Source organism: Xyrauchen texanus, chromosome 23 (genome assembly GCF_025860055.1).
Source record: "Xyrauchen texanus isolate HMW12.3.18 chromosome 23, RBS_HiC_50CHRs, whole genome shotgun sequence".
Taxonomy (NCBI): domain Eukaryota; kingdom Metazoa; phylum Chordata; class Actinopteri; order Cypriniformes; family Catostomidae; genus Xyrauchen; species Xyrauchen texanus.
The window spans coordinates 31,071,916-31,092,197 of NC_068298.1; the positions used below are offsets into that span (position 1 = coordinate 31,071,916).

Below are 20,282 nucleotides of genomic sequence, written 5' to 3' on the forward strand. Positions count from 1 at the left end.
AATGGGAGAAGGGGGTGCACTGGAGGGCTTAAGGAAATTCTGAAGTACAGTAAAATGGATAATGCAAGAACAGGATTTCACTGCAACGCTTCAGCAAGTGCTAAAAAGCTCTGCTGCCTCTCAGATCTGCAGTTGCAGACATACAGACACAGAATGCACAGAATATATATACATGTATGTATGTATATATATATATATATACATACACACACACATCCATATACTGGCTACATTGTGTGACACTGTGCAACATTGTGTGACACATGTGACACTGGCGACATTTGAGCAAAATCACATTATGTTGTTCCATGCATACATTGCTGCAATTCCAAGGTGAAATGTAGACTGAGTATAGCTAAAGGTGAGTAAAATTCACTCCCAAACAGATGAGGTTACTGCTGTCAATTTTTAAATCAACAAAATCTACCTAAACCTATAAACTAAACCTAACCAATAGTGTAATAAAAATCAAATGTGACATGAAAAAAAAACATTTGTTTGTAGTTGGTTATGTAATGGAAATATTAAAGTGTATTGCCTTTGAAGTCATGCACTAAAGTAAAAGTGTATTAATTTCATAAAAAAAATTTAAACATAAAACAAAGTGTGAAACAAAGGGTGAAAAGTGTTTTTGAACTGATAATCTGCCCTTTCACTTGTGATGTGTGTGTAAAGGGAATAAAAGACATTATAGCAGAAACTGCCACAATATGCATAAAAACAAGCCACTGTGTTTCTCGAATACTCCCCACTGCTGCCACTGGTTGAAGAATTAGATGGCCACTCCAAACTCACACCAATGCCACAGAGCCATAGTGCTTATACGTTATGGGACATCAACCTATATATATGGATTAATTGTCTCTGTATATTAAGATGGGACAGTATAAAGTACTTCAAATGCAATTCATGCAAAAGGGAAAAAAAGCACCTTGGAGTACAGTTTAAATATCATGGTACAAGAATATGGTAATCACACAGTGCTATGGTATATATCACAGTGCCATGGAATCATTACCTAATACCATCACTGTATCATGACATGGCCACCATACTTTTTGTAAGGGTGACATTATATCTCTGGGAACTAGCGTGTGGCTGTTCTCAGCCTTGTGGTCGGAAATAGGGAAGCAAACAATGGAGTTCTTAAAGGATCAGATTTAACAGCGTTTATAACAATAGAAACTATTGTTGATGGTTAAGCCTTCAATAACATTTTAAAGGGCTCTGACTTGCTATATAAGAATTGGCATGAGTGCCAGGTGGTGCCGGTGCTACCATTTTCAAATGCCATCTAAAACTCAACTCTGACTTCTTTCAGCACTTCACAAACCATTACGCTTTTAATGAGCCACTTGAATGCTGTATTTAGCAGTGAATGGGAATTTCAGGTGCAAATAAAAAGAGAAAGTCCTTTTTTATTATTTGAATTGTTATATTTAATCATTCTAATGTGTGCCATGTGCTAAAGAAAGTTGATTAGATGTTACTGGAGATTGGATGCGTATCAGACAAAAATTGGTAAACAGAGTGGCTGTGAGGCCCCGTGGGGAACTAAAGGATATTTTGTAGAGCTCTAACAAGAAACTGTGCCGTTTGAGAAGTGCACTGGTGTCCTGTTTGTTTTCATTTACTGTACGGCTGAGTCAAAGTGTATATAAGAGACAAACATCACAGCTCACACTGTGAAGACAACGCAGAAAGGGAGGGAAAGACCTGCTTCTCTTATTGCCATGGTGATAAAATGGCATATTTCCACTGCAAGCTAAATAGAGAGCATCTCTGTAAAGTTTTTCTGCAAGGCTTTTTAAACTCTGCCCAGTCAAAAATGTTTCTTTCTACATTTCCATGCTTAATTTTATGGGTTTTTTTTACAATAGGTTTTCTGCTTTGTCAAGGTGCAAGTGTGCCAGACTAAATGAGTGTGCGTGAGTTTGCTACAGTAATTGTGATTTGTACTGTTCAAGTCCGTGTTATGTGCATGCTTGTGGAGCACCAGAAAACTCAACTTGGAACACCACTACATAGTCAGGATATAAAAGGCAACTGTATTCCATTACAGTTACATTAAAAAATATATAATCAGACTACTAAAATATTTTTGTGAAGGGCGATTTCCTATTTCACTGATTTGAATAATAATAAAAAACACTGTACAGCAGCATTTTTTTTACTGTATATACAGTAGCAGGTATGTACCCATATGAAAAATGTTGGCCAACATCAATAATGATATTAACTAAAAACTATAGGCCGATAACAATACCGATATTTTGCCACACCTTATTTTGTCATAAGATCACTGTTTTACTTAATAAGCTTTAAAAATGTAAAAAGAGGTGCAAAAGCTTTGTTACGTTTTAACAATAAATAATATCTATTGAACATTGATTGGATGTGTTCAACATATGACAGGCCAACATTTTAAACAGAGCCAAGATAAATAGAAGATACCGGTAATCATATTTAGAAAGATACAAACGGAAAGTTCAAAACAACAGGACTCATATTTTACACATTTGTACTGTATAAGACAAAACATAAAAAATTCATACTATGCATATGTTGGGCAATTCCACGGAAATGTCAATTACATCAAGGAAAAATGAAAAGAACAAAGCCCCCTTTTCAATTGTGTATTATACTGATATAATGGATAATGCCGCCCAAACTGCTAGAGGGTGCCGCTTGCTCACACAGTGCTGACTGAAGCGCTGAATGCAGACTACAATTTGAAACCAAGCCTTTTAATATTTTGTAAGAGCGCAAAGCCATGTTGTGTTTGGATATTAATGGATATTTGACAGATGTCTCAGAAGTCAAAGTCTCCTGGTTTCAAAGCATTTTAGATGGTTTCATCATGTTGCCTATAACTAAATGCTGCTTTCACAACTGTCATGTCCGTTTATGGCAGTTTATCCATCTTAACATGAGAACAAGAGACAAAAAATGAAATGACATGTTCTTAGGAGTGCTAACCCTTATACATATAGTGGCTATTATTATTTCTGGATCGTGAATTGAAATACACAGTGTTTTTATAAAGTGTGTTACTAATTTATTATATAAAAAAAAAAAAGGAAGACGTTTTTGATATCTGCATTTTGTTGCTTATAACTGTGTGACAGGGTGGAGGGCGGGGCCGGGTGGTGATTCTGCACACCCGGTCCCTTATCAGGCTAATTAAGCCTCCAAGAGGGATAAAGGCCAGCTGCGGATGGTAGTGGCGAGAACTGGACTATAGCGTATCCCTCTTCCTTCCCGGGTCTTCTGCACCAGTGTAAAGGAATTAAGGGAAAGGAGGAGGCGAGAACTGTCTTGACAATATAAATAATAGTTTTAATGATAAACTTAAACAAAAGACACAAACACACACATGACGGAGCAGCTGACCGTAAACGATCTCTCTAAGTCGCACATCTTTCCGCAGTCGGCCTTTATCCCTCTCGGCAGCTTAATTAGCCTGATAAGGGACCGGGTGTGCAGAATCACCTCCCGGCCCCGCCCTCCGCCCTGTCACAAACTGATAAGCAGCTGGTTTTAATTTGTTTAATAATTGGCTAATAGATATCAGCATTTATCAGCCAATTATTGCATCCCTAGAATACAGTAAATAAATAAATGTGTCATGGTATAAGAATCACTAAAAACAATGGGGAAAAAATTTAAATAAAAAGAGTAGTAATGAGAATTGGGGGTGTAAAAGTGTAAAAATATGTAAAAAATTCTTGTTCCATTCAGTTGTGTGATCTCTTATAGTGACGGGGAAGGTTAAATGTTAAATGCTTGTACATGAGGGGTTAACGGGAAAGGTGATATAAGGTGAGTTTTTTAATTAAGCATGTCATGTTTGGGATCTGATGACAATCAAGTCACAGACATACCTGGACCGAGGCAGGAACATGGACTCTTTGATGAAGACCGATCCGGAGAGCAGTATGTACCAGCACGTGCCGATGTCATCCGGACTGAGAAAGAGAGCGAGAGAGAGAGAGAGGAAAGATGAAGAGAAATGTCACACAGAGTCCTAAAGGAAACAAAACATGCTTATGTTTAAAACATGTGATCTAGTTTGCTGAATGGTTAGAGTAAAAACAGCTGACACAGACACAAATCACATCAACTGTCTAATGCAAACACTTTGTCATCATTTTTGTCCTGTAATACACTCATGTGCAGCATAAGGAGATTCCCTGAGGAAAACAGTGGACAGAACAATCAAACATGCACCAGCGAAGTAACTGCCATTGAGATGAATGCGAATGATAACAGACAGCTATCTCCAGCTTTTAAAGACCTCCTTGGTAGACCCACCAACGCACTGACACACTAAGTATTCTCTCTCATACATTAATTCCTTCTGTAAGTGATGCCAGTTTAAATTAGAATGCTTGATTTATATATGTGTGTGTGTGTGTGTATGAAATAACACACTGACACACAGACTTCTTTAACACTGCATTTTCAGGTCACAAGGCAGTCAGGAAGGTTAGACATCTTTGAGGCATGCTGGGTCGACCCCAGATATGTCTTCCAGCCCCCGGCGAGCCACGCTCCATGTCTGCATCTCCAGTGAGTGTTAAAAGTGGGAATATGAAAAGAGGAGTAATCCAATGAGCGGTGGGCATTTTAGTCATCAAGTCAGAAGACACACTGCAGTGAGATAACATGCCCAAAGAAATGCTGTTGCTTATGAGCTGTAAGACTACAAATAGTAAACAGCATTGTGTTTATGGAACACTGCATTTTGTTAGATTTCTCTGACTTAATATCTTGGGTCATATTGCTTATCAAGTACATTTTGTATAAAAGCTAAAATGTCTCAACTCTGCACCTCTAGGGCAATAGAAAGGAATTGCAAAAATATGCATTGTTTTCAAACATCTTTCCGAACAGGCAACAGATAGTCCTGTCCTGAACAGGCACTATTGGTTGAATCAACGTTGTTATGTCAGGATGGATGGTCCGCTCAAACAAACAGTGGATTTTTACGTGGTTTTTGAGAAAATGATGAATGGCTTATATATAGTTCTCTCTGCATATTAATCTGGGATAGGAGAAAGTATTTAAAAATAAAAAAAATTACATACAGTACTTCACAGTACTGGAAAACAGTTACAAATATTGTTTGCAGTGTACTACTTCACCCATGAGTAGAAAAAAGGGACCTAATTCACCAAAGCTTGGGATGTTGGCACTTTAGAGTTAAATTAACACCCTACACACACATCTTTTCAATAGGACTAATGAGGCAGCTCCAACACTCTCTCAAACCCAGCACGAGCCCTGCTTTTTTTATCGTTCTCTTTTTCTTTCGCTCCCTTCATCCGTGACACCTCTGCTGCCTCTTTTATTCGTTTTTCCCAATGGCGAATAGACAAAAATTAAACACTCAATTATTAATCAGCAGAATGCAGAGGGAGCGGGAGAGAGAGAAAAAAATATGGCTGTGAGACGGAGAGCGTGACGATGTTCTGCACCTTCAACAGGGCAGCGCTGACTGAACTGGGTCACAGAAACACCCTTCTAGCGCTCATCAAATACTCATCAAGCTCACCGCAACAGCTTCCAGCCCCTGAGGAAGTACTGCAGAGAAGCAATGAGAGCGGGAAGTGACGCAGGGCTTGAAGGAATATGGCCACCAAAAAACATTCATCATTCATTCATACGGACTTTACTAGCATACTAGCACTTATCTGATAATCAAAAGGAAATTTTAGTGGGGCCTGGGTAATCAGTGGTAAAGACACTGGCTACCACTAGTAAAGGAGGGTAGAGTCACACGGGGTAACCGCCTCGTGATCGCTATAATGTGGTTCGCTCTCGGTGTGGCACGGAGATAAAGTGCATGTGGAGGCTTCACGCCATTCACCGCGGCATCCACGGGTGTGTATGTTAGAGTTAAATTATGAGTTGTGCGTGGATGCCGCGGTGAATGGCGTGAAGCCTCCATATGCACTTTATCTCCGCGGTAACACGCTCAAGCCAAGTGATAAGATGACCCCCCCCCCCACCCAGAAAAAATAACTTTTAGGTTAATGTACATACTTAAATAAATGTTCTAATATTGTTGATCAAATAAAATAAATGAATAGGGATGAACCGATAACACTATCTCTTCCAATTCTGACACCGGATATCTGCCGATACCGATCCGATACCAGTGTTGTTTTTTCATAAACAGTTTAGAACAACTATCCTTCACTCTGTGATAATAATTGGGGGTACTCTTAATATGTAAATAAACACAAACCTTTACATTCACATTATTTCAATATAAATGTACAGACTATTAAGAAAAACGTAACTTATCTATTCTACTGGATAATGAATCAGAAAAATTTAAGGGATAGTTCACCCAAAAATGAAAATTCTCTCATCATTTACTCACCCTCATGTCATTCCAGATGTGTATTTTTTATTTATTTCATAAGCACTTGGGAATGCGAGCTCTCGCGCCACACACACACAGGAGGAAGAGAGAGAGAGAAGGCCTTTGCACGTGGGAGAATCCACATATATCAGGTAAAGATGGATAAAATTTAAATTTGTTTAGATTTAAACACATTCAAAAAAGTGGTTTTCAAACTGGTCTTAGAAGCACTATGCATACTTGCAACCACGTCATTATATTAATGTACTCGTACTCGGAAAACCCTATGGCTTTTATTTTGACAGTCGGAATACTCTAGGATGTCCTGTAAGTGTCTTTATGTGGGATAGTTCACAGTAGTTTAATTCAATTATTATTCAGAATCTGGTGAAATGCTTCTCCGGTGCCATTCTTAATGCATGTCATAAGCTAAATGAACTACTGAGCATCTACATCTGACATTTTGTTCGTGTGTGGCACTCACATATTGCACACTGCTTTGAGGGCCGCAGGCACATCAGCAGCATGTGCGTGCTACTGTATGTGTGTGTCAACAGAGCCATGTCATTCACTAATGTGAAAAACATGCATACTACATATTTACTTGTTAAGGGCATCCTTTTCTATTCACAGAGCTATATCATGTGTTTAAGTGGCTTTAAATAAAATGCATGACATATATATATATATATATATATATATCCTATACTTTAATAGTGCCTTTATGGTTCTTTATTGTAATTTTTGGAGCTTGACAGTAACGAACATGACTAACACACAATATCTGATTTGGATCGGGGTTATCGGAATGACACCAGACATCCAAGTAACGGATCGGTGCATCCCTATAAAAAAATACAATTTTAATAATTATCATCAAGCTTTATAAACCAGTGTTCAAAATGCATGAGCCATATGGACTAATTTTACTATTACGCTGAAAGGACAGACCAGAATATTTATCAAAGTTTTATCAGTTTTAAATAAATGTTATTTTGGGGTGAACTATCCCTGTAAGCACTCAATATCGAACCACATTTAGCTGCATTGTGTACTTGCTAATAATCGTGGAGCAGCAAGTAATTACACATCTATTTTTATTACTACAGTATGTATTTCAGCAATATTTTTTCTGTAACAGATATGGTAAAAATGTTATCACTATACAGTATTCCTAAAATTACAATGTTCAAATTATCAAATCAATCAAAGGCACCAGAGTGGTTGTTTGTATTGATGTGGTTACATTTGTTGTCTGAGCTGTGTGTTTGTGCCCAGTGGCATCTCTTGGGCTGAAGGAAGTCCCAGCAGGGATACTTGAATGATGAGGACAGAAGAACATTCTCTACAATACAGCAGCTGGTGGCCATCACTGTAGGAGAAAATACCTCTGCCAAGCGGTGTCAGAACAGGATAAAGAATTATATAAGCCATTCGGCTCTCTAGAAGACATCGAAAAACCCATTTTAGTCAAAACCTAAAAGAGACTAATTATTTTTGGATTTATGATGTATCATATGCTTTAATTACACCAAAATGAGAAAGTCTTTGTTTAAAAAAAACATAAAAAACCTGAGCAAAGTCCCCTGAGACTTGGGACTTATTAAAGAACCCATATTATTCAAATTTACAGGTTCATAATTTTATTTTGGGCTCTACTAGAATAGGTTTACATGATTTAATGTTCAAAAAACACATAATATTTTCTCATACTGTACATTTCTTTTCCCTGCTCTTCATACTCTGGCTGAAATGTTCTGATTTACCTTCCGTCTCTTTAAAGCCCCCCTTTCCGAAAAGCCCACCCTGCTCTGATTGGTCAGCTGGCCTAGTCTGTTGTGATTGGTCAACCGCATAGAACATATGTCAGAAATGTAACGCCCCTTACCATAACAGAGTTTCAGCTCCCGAGTCTTCCTGAGCAGCTGTAAATACTACTGAAGCTATGGTAACAGTGGCGTCGGTTTTTGCCATACCAGCTCTAGCCCGAGTCCAATAATGAATTAATTAATGAAAGTTTGGAAGAACAAGCTGATCGACCCGAACCATCTTCACAAGCATGACTTGAGCAGAACATTTCACAATAATAAGTTTTATTTTAGTAGCTTTCTTAAAAGTACACAAGTACACAATTGATTATTGTGAACCAAACAAAGCTTCAAGTAAAAGACACATAGTGCATCTAAGTTTGTCATCTTTTGCTGGAATGGGTGTAGCCAAACTTTTTTTGCCCGAGATATGACCTGAGGCTTAGTCCCGGTTGGACATTATAGCTTGTAATTATAGAAGACTATTGAGATAATACTGTGTAACAAAATGGTCTAAATAAAACCCGGCCCACAGCTGAATAGTAAACCCTTACCAAACCAATAGCATTACATAGCAACTTATCTGAGCACTACCATGGATTGCAGAAATGAAATGACTGTTTGTAAAAATAAATACATCTCCACATTTGATCACTATTCATGATAGTATGAACGACAAACAATCTGCATAATTCTACACAATTGTAGGTAAAAGTGGGCCCAAAGCTGATTAGCAAAACAATTTCAACACAATGACATTAGCTAGCAGGTTAGCAAAGGTCTACATCTGTGCACTAGGTGTACGCTTTAACTACAACACAAAACACCTTTGAACTCTCGGTAGGAGCTAAATCCACAAATAATCAAACATCTTTACAGGATGTGATCCTGAAGCACCAGATTGTCCTAACAAAGTGGGAACTGCACCATCTTTCAGGAGTAACCGTCTTGAAAATTGGGCATTGGTTGTGGTTGTACTGCTGAGGAATAGTGGTGAAAATACATTTTAACCATTGATACTTTAATTTGTCTGCCTTTGGATGTCCAAACAAAGAGGTTTTGCTTTCTCAGTGAAGAAAACAGTGTCTTCTTGACATAGCGACAAAACTAGCCCAACTTACCCTGGCCTCAGCTATAACTACCTTTGTTTGAGGGCAGGCCAAATTAGTCCTTAGGCAGGCATTATGCAATGTTTTACATAGTGATGTAGACACTTTACGAAGAAATGGCTTGTAGTTCTTCAACGGTGTTGTCTGTGGGAGAGAATAACTCCCTTTTGCATGAACTTTGTGCTTTGTAGCTTTGCAGACCTTTTACATGCACAAAGAGCTATAATACATGTATACATTTGTATGTAGAAAACGCAGTACCGATATTGCAACTATTACAAAAAATATTTTTAGAAGCCCTAGATTGATAGTATAGTACTTCCAAACTTCTCCAAACTGAAAGTAGCAAAAGTTTGTCTTTATAGCTTCATGTTTGTGTATTTGGCACTAGCAGTTCAGAGGTTGTTGTGGTGGGAGTGGTTTCTCCAGAGGGAAATCAACAGCAACACACAGAAGTCTGAAGATTATTATTAGTGTCGAGGTTTAAAGCAGCAAGCTGTCTAATAAAAAGTGGAGTGAGTCGCTGAGGAACAGCATCAGGGCTGGTGTAGAAGCAACAGTATAGTGTTAGTACTTAAATAGTCTGCCACTGGGACTTCTGAGAGTGTGGATAAAAACAACCACGCTTTTATAAAAGCTCAACTTGCAGGCAGACATTAATGTGGACCTTAAATATACACCGTTTTATATTCATATGCATTTATATGCAGACATTTTCGGTGGCATCCCTTCCCTGCAGCCAATAAAATGCGGGGTGTCAGATGTTTTAGTTGTGTGTGACTACAGAGCATACCCTTGCTACAGCTAATCAGATAGAGTTCTGAAAAAGTGTTAATCTGCATTTGTTTTGCCAAATTGTTGTCTAATCCAAGACCCTTTTTTAGCTTTATTTTTTTCCCCCCTGAGGTCCACGTATCATGTTAGTCAAGGTTTTTGCACCAAAGAAGTTATGACCATGTTCCACCCTCTCTCTGACTCCCAGAATGAAATATGTCATTTTCTGCTGCTATGCCTTTAAGACTTCTATGTAAATACTCACTTTGCCTTTCCTCACAGGTTGTGGGTTTTCTGTTGTCTAATAAGTTGTACTGCACTATCCTTCAATGACAAATGTTTTCATCAGCTTAGGGGACGTTCCCACACAAGCTAGATGCAGTGCAAGATAAATAGATGCAAGCATCACGAAAGACACATTTTAAAAGTTAAAGTTCTTATAACTTAACACAACGTCTTGAAAAACGCCACGCTAATGGCTCAAGATGCTGATAAAACAGAGAGAGACACAGTGCAACGGTCAAACCCCATGCTTGCATAGAACAACGATTATAAAACAGCACAGATGGCCACAAAAACGTGTCCTGTATGAATTATTTTTTTAACCTTTTAACCGTGACATCCAAAAACCATATATAATTCTGATCCAGTGACCAATCACTGTTCATCACCATTATTATTGTAATATACATTTCCAAATGGTGACCTAATTCAGCTGCAGTAATTAACAGCCCATGGTTGCACCACTGAGTACTGGTCGGCGCTGCACTGTGTCTATTGTCCTGTTCATTGTCAGTAATTTGTTGTACTGTCCCGTACTTTGCACATGTTTGCACATGCACTTTATATAGGTATATATATAGGTATTTTATATAGGTATATATAGGTATTTTATATAGGTATATAGGTATTTTATATAGGTATTTTATTTCGTTGTGTTGTCTCATGTGGTCCTGTGTTGGTCCTTTGTTGTTTTTATGTAGCACCATGGTCCTGGAGGAACGTTGTCTTGTTTTGCTGTGTACTGTACTAACTGTATATGGTTGAAACGACAATAAAAACCACTTGACTTGACTTGACTTGACTTTTCACCCTTACCCAGACACAAAAGATGCTATCAGGTATGATGAGTAAATGAGGCATTACTCTTTATGGACAGTGGGTAGTGACCTGAGGAGGGAGATGCACATACTTTGTCTTCCTCCAAAAGAAAAGAAAAATGTAGTGTGAAATTGTAGGGGAGTGTCCGGGTCCAATCTTGGGAATACATATTCCGCAATTGCTACTGGGTCCTTGAATAACATATAATGTGCCAGTAAAGGCAGCCAGGGGATTTTCTGGTGCTCTCCTAGGGAGTTGGTGCCCTATGCAGGCTGTGTAATATGTGTACAGGGAGCGGTGGTACTGATTACCGGCTAACGGAAACCCTGCTGCTGTCTCCAAGGTTTGGACACAGCGTCTCTGTTTGATAGTGCACTAGCCAATGCAGAAGTTGGAGACATAGCTTGAACACTGCAGGAAATCTACACTGCATCCCATTTAATCCCACCAGTTACAATTGTGACAAGGTATAAAAGGAGTTTTTTGATGTATTTTGCAGAGTTGTCGATTGTAAATGATCACAGTGCAAATAGTCACATGACCAGATCCATTTAATTCCACTGTGCTCCTGGAAAGATTATGTCTGTCAAAACTACAATATTTTGCACATAATTTAAATGTGGTTTTTGTGTTCATTTTCTGTTCTTCAGCTTTGTTCATGGGGTAAGTTTTGTGTGGATGACTGAAAAATATGACATCAGGACATACTATCACATAATAATGTGATAAATTACTAAAAACCTTCAGAACTTCTTAAACAACTTCCAACATTCATCAAAAAAATGTCTATTTTTGTCTATTTGTCAAACTAGAGACTCTGATGTACTTATCCTCTTGTTTAGTTGTGCATCTGGCCTTCCACATCTCTTTCTGTCCTTGTTAGAGCCAGTTCTCTTACGAGAGGTTCTCTCGTATTGCGTAAGCTAGCTTACGCTACGGGAAAGATTCATCTTTTCTGAGATATTGAAGCCAAAAAATTATCCTTAATTTTTGTATCCATTGTCAACGCAGTGCGGCAGCTGCAGACCTTGAGCGGGCTATCTAGCGAGCTCATAGGTTGCTCTGCGGCAACTGCTGCAGCCTATAGACGAGCTTGGGCGAACTCGCATCCAATGAGAGGCGTCCGCGCGCTCACTGCATCAAAGCCCGCCAAAATGGGCGTGACTAGAGTGCATATAAGCGTAGTTCGTAGGCTGGAACCCTGATTTTCATCTCTTCAGCGAAGCTCTTCGCATCTCTGAACTGGAAGCCGCGTCGCCATTCGAGGGGCATCAAGCAAGCGTGGACAGCGCTCGAAGAAGCCGGCCGTCTTCGCCACCTTCAGCCGTCCTGCGAGCTACGCCATCCGGCGACGTATCCTTTTTAAAGCAAGCTAGTTCTTAAGAACTTCACAAAAGAGTACGAGCGTCTTTTTTAAGATGCCTCGCTCCACTTGCGCCTCATGTCGCGCTCCTCTCAGCACCGGAGACCGCCACATCATCTGCGCTCTCTGCCTGGGACTGGGGCATGCAGAGCTCGCCCTCGCCGAAGGCGGATGCGATTTCTGCGAGGAGCTGCCGATGTCGACCCTGCGGGCTCGACTCGAAGCGCTCAGGACCGAAGCCGCCGCGCCGCCTTCCGTTCAGCCGCGCAGAAAAAAGCGCCGCTCTCAGAGGCTGCCGGAAACAATGGTAGAAGCGATTGCCTCGCCGGAGCCCATCCCTCGAGCATCGCCTTCACCCTCTCCGCCCACCCGCGTAGTTGCCGCCGAGCGGCTGCTCTGCTGCCATCTCGGACGAAGAAGCGGAGGATAAGGGCTGTTCCATCATGGCTTCGGACAGCGAGGAGTGGTCAGGCTCACTAACACGCCTCCTCACACAGGGCGTTGACCACCTCGGGCTCGACTGGTCACCGCCCCTTGAGCAGGCACCCAACAGACTTGACGGCTGCTTTCTACAGAGCCGCCGCTGCGCAGCACCCGCTACCCGGGCCGCTCCCTTCCTGCCGGAACTCCACGCCGAGCTTTCCAAATCATGGAACGCGCCTTTCTCGGCCAGGGTCCGATCCCACGTCTCCACCTCTCTTGCTTCGGTGGACGGCGCTACTGAGAAAGGCTACGCTTCCATCCCTCCGGTCGAGGATGCGGTAGCAGCATACTTTTTGCCCGCCCTCCGCGAGATGGCGGTCTAAACCAGTGCTCCCGTCTAAGGCCTGCAGAACAACTTCCGCCTGTGTTGGCCGCGCCTATTCCGCCGCCGGCCAAGCTGGATCTGCTCTGCACTCTATGGCCGTCCTACAGATCCTCCAAGCGGACCTTCTGCGGGAGTGGGATGAGGAAAGCAGGCATCCAGAGGCGGTTGCAGACATACGGAGTGTTACGGACCTCGCCCTCCGCGCTACCAAAGCTGCAGCCCAAGCTATAGGGAAGTGCATGGCCGCGCTAACTGTGACCGAGAGACATCTGTGGTTAACGCTAGCCGACATGGGAGAAGCAGAGCGCTCTACGTTCCTCAACGCACCGCTCTCTCCATCCGGTCTCTTCGGCTCCGCGGTGAGTGGTATCATTGACCGGTTTTCAGAGGTCCAAAAAGCCACACAAGCCATGAATCTCTTCTGCCTCGTCGCGCTAACTCCTCTGCAGGCCGCTCACGTGATCAGCCTCCCGCACGAGCCTCTTCACAGCGCCCAGCTCAACAATCTCAGACTTCTCAGCGTCGACAGGGCGGCCGCCCTCGATCGCGCTCAGACAGCCGCCGCAGACCGCCGCCCCCCCAGCGGGCCTCGATTTAAGGTAACGCTGAAACCAGAGCAATCGAAGTCTTCCTAACTTTGTTGAACAAACGACGGCTCAGTCCCGCCGCGGCCGGACCACCGTCAAAGCTTTGCTCCCTGTCAGTCCCCTTCTCTCAGGCTACTACAGTGGTGAATTTAGCAGCCAACAAGCCGGTAACACTGCCCGCTTGCCTGCACTCAAACGCCGTTTTCACGGCGACCCAAATAAATCTTGTAAAGAGCAAACATGTCTTATGTGTAGAAAATGTGCCCACAACCCAGTGTTCGCCCCTACACACAAGCATAACACATCCCGTGCCCCTATCAGAGCACGCTCTCATAAAGCGGTTACGAACCGCTCGAGCGTCAGAGTCAATGAAGGCGCCCACAAATGCGTGCGCGCGCCCATTCTTTGGCCGCTCTGTCACACGACCAGCCCTATGTGTAGAAAATGTGCCCACAATCCAGTGTTCACTTCTGCACACAAGCACTGCATGTCTCGTGTCCCCACCAGAGCACGCTCACATAAAGCGGTTACGAACCGCTAGAGTCAATAAATGCGCCCACGAATACGTGCGCGCGCCCATTCTCTGCCCGCTCTGTTACACGGCCAGCAAACATTCCTCTGTGTGTAAGTCCCGTGCCCATGACTATGCTTGCGCATCACGTAACAGATGTGACTCTTTCCCCATTCATTCCAATCGGGAAGTCACTCACAAAACAGCCTGTTCATGCTGTCTGCGAGCAATCATGCATGAACACACTAAACGCGCTCACACATTTTGTTCAGCGCTCTGTGTGCGGCAATCAGAGCGAATTGGCCATTCACCCTCTAGCGTTAAGCTTCAAAGCGTGGGAAGCTATTCCAGGGATATCCAAGTGGGTGTTAAGCACAATACAACAGGGCTATTTGCTACAGTTCGTTCGCCGCCCTCCTCGCTTCAGAGCGCGGCTCGAAACCACTGTGAACACGGAAGCAGCGTGCATGCTTCGTTCAGAAATAGCAAGCCTTCTGTGCAAAAGGGCCATAGAGAAAGTGCCACCCTCTCTGAGCGAGTCGGGGCTTTACAGCCGTTATTTTCTTGTTCCCAAGAAAGACGGCGGCCTCAGACCCATATTAGATCTCAGGGTTTTGAACAAGGTGCTTGCAAAAAGACCGTTCAAAATGCTTACAATCAGGAAACTCCTCGCGCATGTGTGCCAGAGAGACTGGTTTATTTCTCTCGATCTGAAAGATGCATACTTTCAGATTCAGATAAATCCCCGTCACAGGACATTCTTGAGATTCGCCTTCGACGGCCACGTTTATCAATACACCGTCCTCCCGTTCGGCCTGTCCTTAGCACCCCGTACTTTCACGAAGTGCATGGATGCGGCGCTCGCACCCCTGTGGAGTCAGGGTTTGCGAATTTTGAACTATTTGGACGACTGGCTGATTATGACAGTCACATATGGAGCTTCTGTCTCACAGAGCAGTTCTCCTCAGCCATCTGAACAGTTTGGGTCTTGCAGTCAATTGGACCAAGAGCTCACTACAGCCCAGTCAGACAATTTCCTTCCTTGGAATAGAACTAGACTCCGTGGCAATGACGGCTCGCTTATCTACACAGCGCGCGCCGTGTTCAGCGACTAGCCGCATCTTTTCAGATGAACAGCCTCACGCCTCTGAAGAAATTCCAGAGAGTGCTAGGTTACATGGCCTCAGCCGCAGCAGTACTTCAGCTGGGTTTACTGCACATGCGCCCGCTTCAGCATTGGCTAAACACCCGCGCGTCTCGCCGGGCTTGGGCCACAGGCCGCCAGCCCATCAAGGTGACTCAGACCTGTATATCAGCTCTGCAGCCCTGGACAGTGGCCGAATGGTATCAGCGGGGAGTGACAATGGGACATAGGCCGAAAAGTCATCTCGACAGACGCGTCCAAAATGGGTTGGGGCGCGGTCTGTGAGGGCTCTCCGGTTTTCGGCCTATGGTCAGTTCAGGAAAAGCTCCTTCACATAAATTGTCTGGAAATGATAGCGGTCGAGTACGCGCTCGTGCGCTTTCTCCCGGTCATTCAGGGTCACCACGTCCTGGTCCGTTCGGACAACAGATCTGTGGTATCCTACCTAAACCGTCAGGGCGGTGTCAGATCCAGGAACCTCTTCCATCTGACGAAACGCATACTGAGTTGGTCCCAGTGCCACCTGCGCTCGCTGAGGGCGACGCACGTGCCAGGCCACCTGAACGACGGCCCGGACAGACTGTCCAGAGACAATATTCCCCAGGGGAATGGTCCCTGCACGCTCAAACAGTCCAGACATTATGGCACCTATTCGGCAGAGCAGAGATAGACCTCTTTGCGTCCAAAGAGAACTCTCACTGCCCAATATTTTTCTCGAAGCGAGGACACGCTGGCCCAGGACTGGCCCAGACGCCCGCTTTACGCCTTCCCTCCCGTCTCGCTATTGCCACAGGTAATGCAGAGGATCAGGGAAACGCGTCACTCGGTGCTCCTCATAGCCCCGCGTTGGGAGAATCAGACATGGTTCCCGGAGCTTACGCAGCTGTCACTGACAGCGCCGTGGCCCATCCCAGTGAGAGCAGATCTCCTCTCTCAAGCTCGCGGCACAATCTGGCATCCCCACCCAGAGCGCTGGGCGCTGCATGCGTGGGTGATCAACGACTACCCGTCGCTCTGCCAGAAGGAGTAATAAACACCATCATACACACTAGAGCCCCTTCCACGAGAAGACTCTATGCGTCAAAATGGTCTGTGTTCTCAAAATGGTGCACCGACAGAGACCTGGACCCGCGGACATGTGGGGTGTCGTCGCTGCTCGTATTCCTACAAGAGCTGCTGGATAAGGGCAGATCCCCATCCACGCTCAAAGTGTATGTGGCGGCCGTTGCGGCGTTCGCTGAACCCCTGCACGGCCAGTCATGGGGTAAAACGAGCTGGTCATCCGCTTCCTCAGGGGAGCTAGAAGGATGAACCCCCGCGCCCCCATCGGTTCCTATCTGGGATCTTTCTATAGTTCTCAAAACTATGAAAGCCCCCTTTCGAACCACTTCAATCCGTGGATTTGAAATACCTTTCACTCAAAACCGTTTTTCTGACTGCCCTGTCATCAGTCAAACGTGTGGGAGACCTTCACGCGCTGTCTGTCAGCGCTGCGTGTCTTGAGTTTGGACCAAGTGACTCCAAGGTCATTTTAAAGCCTAGACACGGCTATGTTCCCAAGGTGATCGGTACTCTTTTCAGAGCACAGGTCATTTCCCTATCGGCGCTACCAACACCCGATAGCGAACGCGACACCAATCTCCTTTGCCCGGTCAGAGCACTGAGATTGTATACTGCGCGCTCCGCCGCTTTCAGACGCTCTGAGCAGATTTTTGTTTCGTTCGAGGGCGCACCAAAGGTCTCGCCGCCTCGAAACAGACACTATCTAGATGGATAGTGGACGCTATTGCTGCTGCATACGCGTCAAAAGACCTGCCATGCCCGTTGGGCATTAGGGCTCACTCCACTAGAGGCATGGCATCCTCGTGGGCATGGTCCAGCGGGATTTCCATTCACGACATATGTGTGGCAGCGGGATGGACTTCCCCTCCACCTTTGTCAGATTTTACAATATGGAAGTGCCCGCTCTGCAGGCAAAACTACTAGCGGTTTAATACGCTACAGCTCCCCTGGTGAGCTGCACTGATGGGTCACATTCCACACAGACCGGCACCGCCGCTCTGTCGTTCCCTTCCCACTATGTGCTTATGTATTACACAATCAATGACCCGCATTCTTGCCGGCCAAATATTATTTCCCCACTCATAAGGGCTCCCCGGGTCCCCCTTAATTCCCTGGGGCTCATACAGTGGATGCTTGAGCGCACGGCGTTGACAATGGGTTCCGTAGCGTAAGCTAGCTTACGCAATACGAGAGAACCTCTCGTGAAGAGAACGTATCGGTTACCTAACGTAACCTCGGTTCTCTCTAGATGAGGAACGAGTATTGCGTAGCCGGCCGTGCTTCGCGCCACGGCGACTTTTCGCTTCAGTCAATGAAAACCAGGGTTCCAGCCTACGAACTACGCTTATATGCACTCTAGTCACGCCCATTTTGGCAGGCTTTGATGCAGTGAGCGCGCGGATGCCTCTCATTGGATGCGAGTTCGCCCAAGCTCGTCTATAGGCTGCAGCAGTTGCCGCAGAGCAACCTATGAGCTCGCTAGATAGCCCGCTCAAGGTCTGCAGCTGCCGCACTGCGTTGACAATGGATACAAAAATTAAGGATAATTTTTTGGCTTCAATATCTCAGAAAAGATGAATCTTTCCCGTAGCGTAAGCTAGCTTACGCAATACTCGTTCCCTCATCTAGAGAGAACCGAGGTTACGTTAGGTAACCGATACGTTTTCATTCCTCAAAACAATGAAAGCTGTTTCTTTACTGCCATTTTTTACCTAATATTGACCTAAAGACATGCCAAATAGCTTTCAGCTGTGTTTGATATAATAGCAAGTGATTTTCTAGTACCAGATGAGCAATTTAGCATGATTACTCTAGGATAAGGTGTTTGAGTGATGACTGCTGGAAATGGGGCCTGTCTAGATTTGATCAAAAATAACTTTTCAAATAGTGATGGACATTGTGATCTGTTGAATGCCACTTTGGTGAATTAAAGTACCAATTTCCTTACGAAAAAGCAAAATCTGTACATTATTCCAAACTTTTGGCCGCCAATGTATATACACACACCGATCAGCCACAACATTAAAACCACCTGCATAATATTCTCACCACAGTTGTACAGAGCGGTTATATGAGTTACCATAGAATTTGTCAGTTCAAACCAGTCTGGCCATTCTCTGATGACCTCTCTCATCAACAAGACATTTCCATTCACAGAACTGCCGCTCACTGGATGGTTTTTGTTTTAGGCACAATTCACAGTAAATTCTAGAGACTGTTGTGTTTGAAAATCCCAGGAGATCAGCAGTTACAGAAACACTCAAACCAGCCCATCTGGCATCAACAATAATCCATGCAATCAGGGTCAGGGTCTTCAGTTAATGTTCACATCAACCATCAGAATAGAGAAAAATGTGATCTCAGTGATTTGGACTGTGGCCTGATTGACGCTTATGTAGGCAGTTCACATGGTGTCACACTTGCACTGATGCCACTGTTTACTACCCCAGACTCAAACTATAGAAACAGTGAAATAGCATATTGTTTTTTATTTATTACAGTTGTGTGTAGGGAAGCAATAGTCACAGATAGCAGTGGTATTCGGCTGAACTTGGTGGTTAAGCAGCTAAGATTATGAGCCCAAGCCAGGGGCTGTTCAATCAGATGGAACATCTTTCCAGAAAAACAAATTACTTAATCTGAGAAACACTTATAAGAGAGTAAGACGCAAAGAGCAATGACCAAAGAGTTCTACCAACTGTAAGGGGCTGTTCACACAGAACGCTTTTGCAACCGTTTGTTTTTCTATGTAAACGTGCACTAGATGAACGTCTTTGTTTCGATTTGTTTTTGTTTATTCAGCATCTCGTGCAGGAGCACTGTTTTTTTAGATGATGTGTCTAATTACAAATAACTTCATAAAGCATCTTGAAACACCTGCTTTCTGTTAAACTGTATTTTTTGCGCTGTCTAGCCTTTTTTAGCACAAGAATGTGATCGATCTGAAGTCATTACAGTGAGGATAACAATTTTTTTATTGAAATCGGGCATTTCTGATTTGTTTATATGTTTCTCTCAGCTTCATGAAGACATTAATTTGTTTTCTCACATCATTTTTGCCAATAACCAATAGTTCAAGAAATCTATTATCGGTGCCGATTGATCGGGAAAACAGGTATATCGGTTGACCTCTAAACTCAGATAACCGCTCAGTAAAACTGTGGTGAGAAGAATATAATCTCAGAATGCTATTCTGAGAAGTGGTTTGGTGCTGTTTTCAACAGCACAAGGTGGGGGTTTTAATGTTGTGGCTGATCTGTATACAGTGGGTACGGAAAGTATTCAGACCCCCTTAAATTTTTCACTCTTTGTTATATTGCAGCCATTTGCTAAAATCATTTAAGTTCATTTTTTTTCCCTCATTACTGTACACACAGCACCCCATATTGACAGAAAAACACAGAATTGTTGACATTTTTGCACATTTATTAAAAAAGAAAAACTGAAATATCACATGGTCCTTTTTGAAAATATGCATTTTGCACATCCCTAGTGGGTATGTGTGTGTTGGGCAGGAAATGTTGGCTGTGAGATGTCGAAAGCCCCATGCCAACACTGACTTCAAACAGCGTCCAGAGGATACGAGAGGGGACTTTATAAAAAATACACACCATGCTCTCCAGATGAAGGGCAAATCTGAAG

At 43.5% G+C, this 20,282-nt stretch overlaps 1 protein-coding gene across 1 annotated transcript in view; it reads right to left on the bottom strand.

Annotated features, from left to right (window-relative positions):
• Positions 1-20,282, bottom strand: part of LOC127663071 (rap guanine nucleotide exchange factor 2-like) — a 167,185-nt gene that overhangs the window by 79,421 nt on the left and 67,482 nt on the right. The window contains exon 4 of the mRNA XM_052154485.1: positions 3,885-3,968. Coding sequence (XP_052010445.1) covers positions 3,885-3,968 — 84 coding nt within the window. The remainder of the gene's footprint in view (positions 1-3,884; positions 3,969-20,282) is intronic.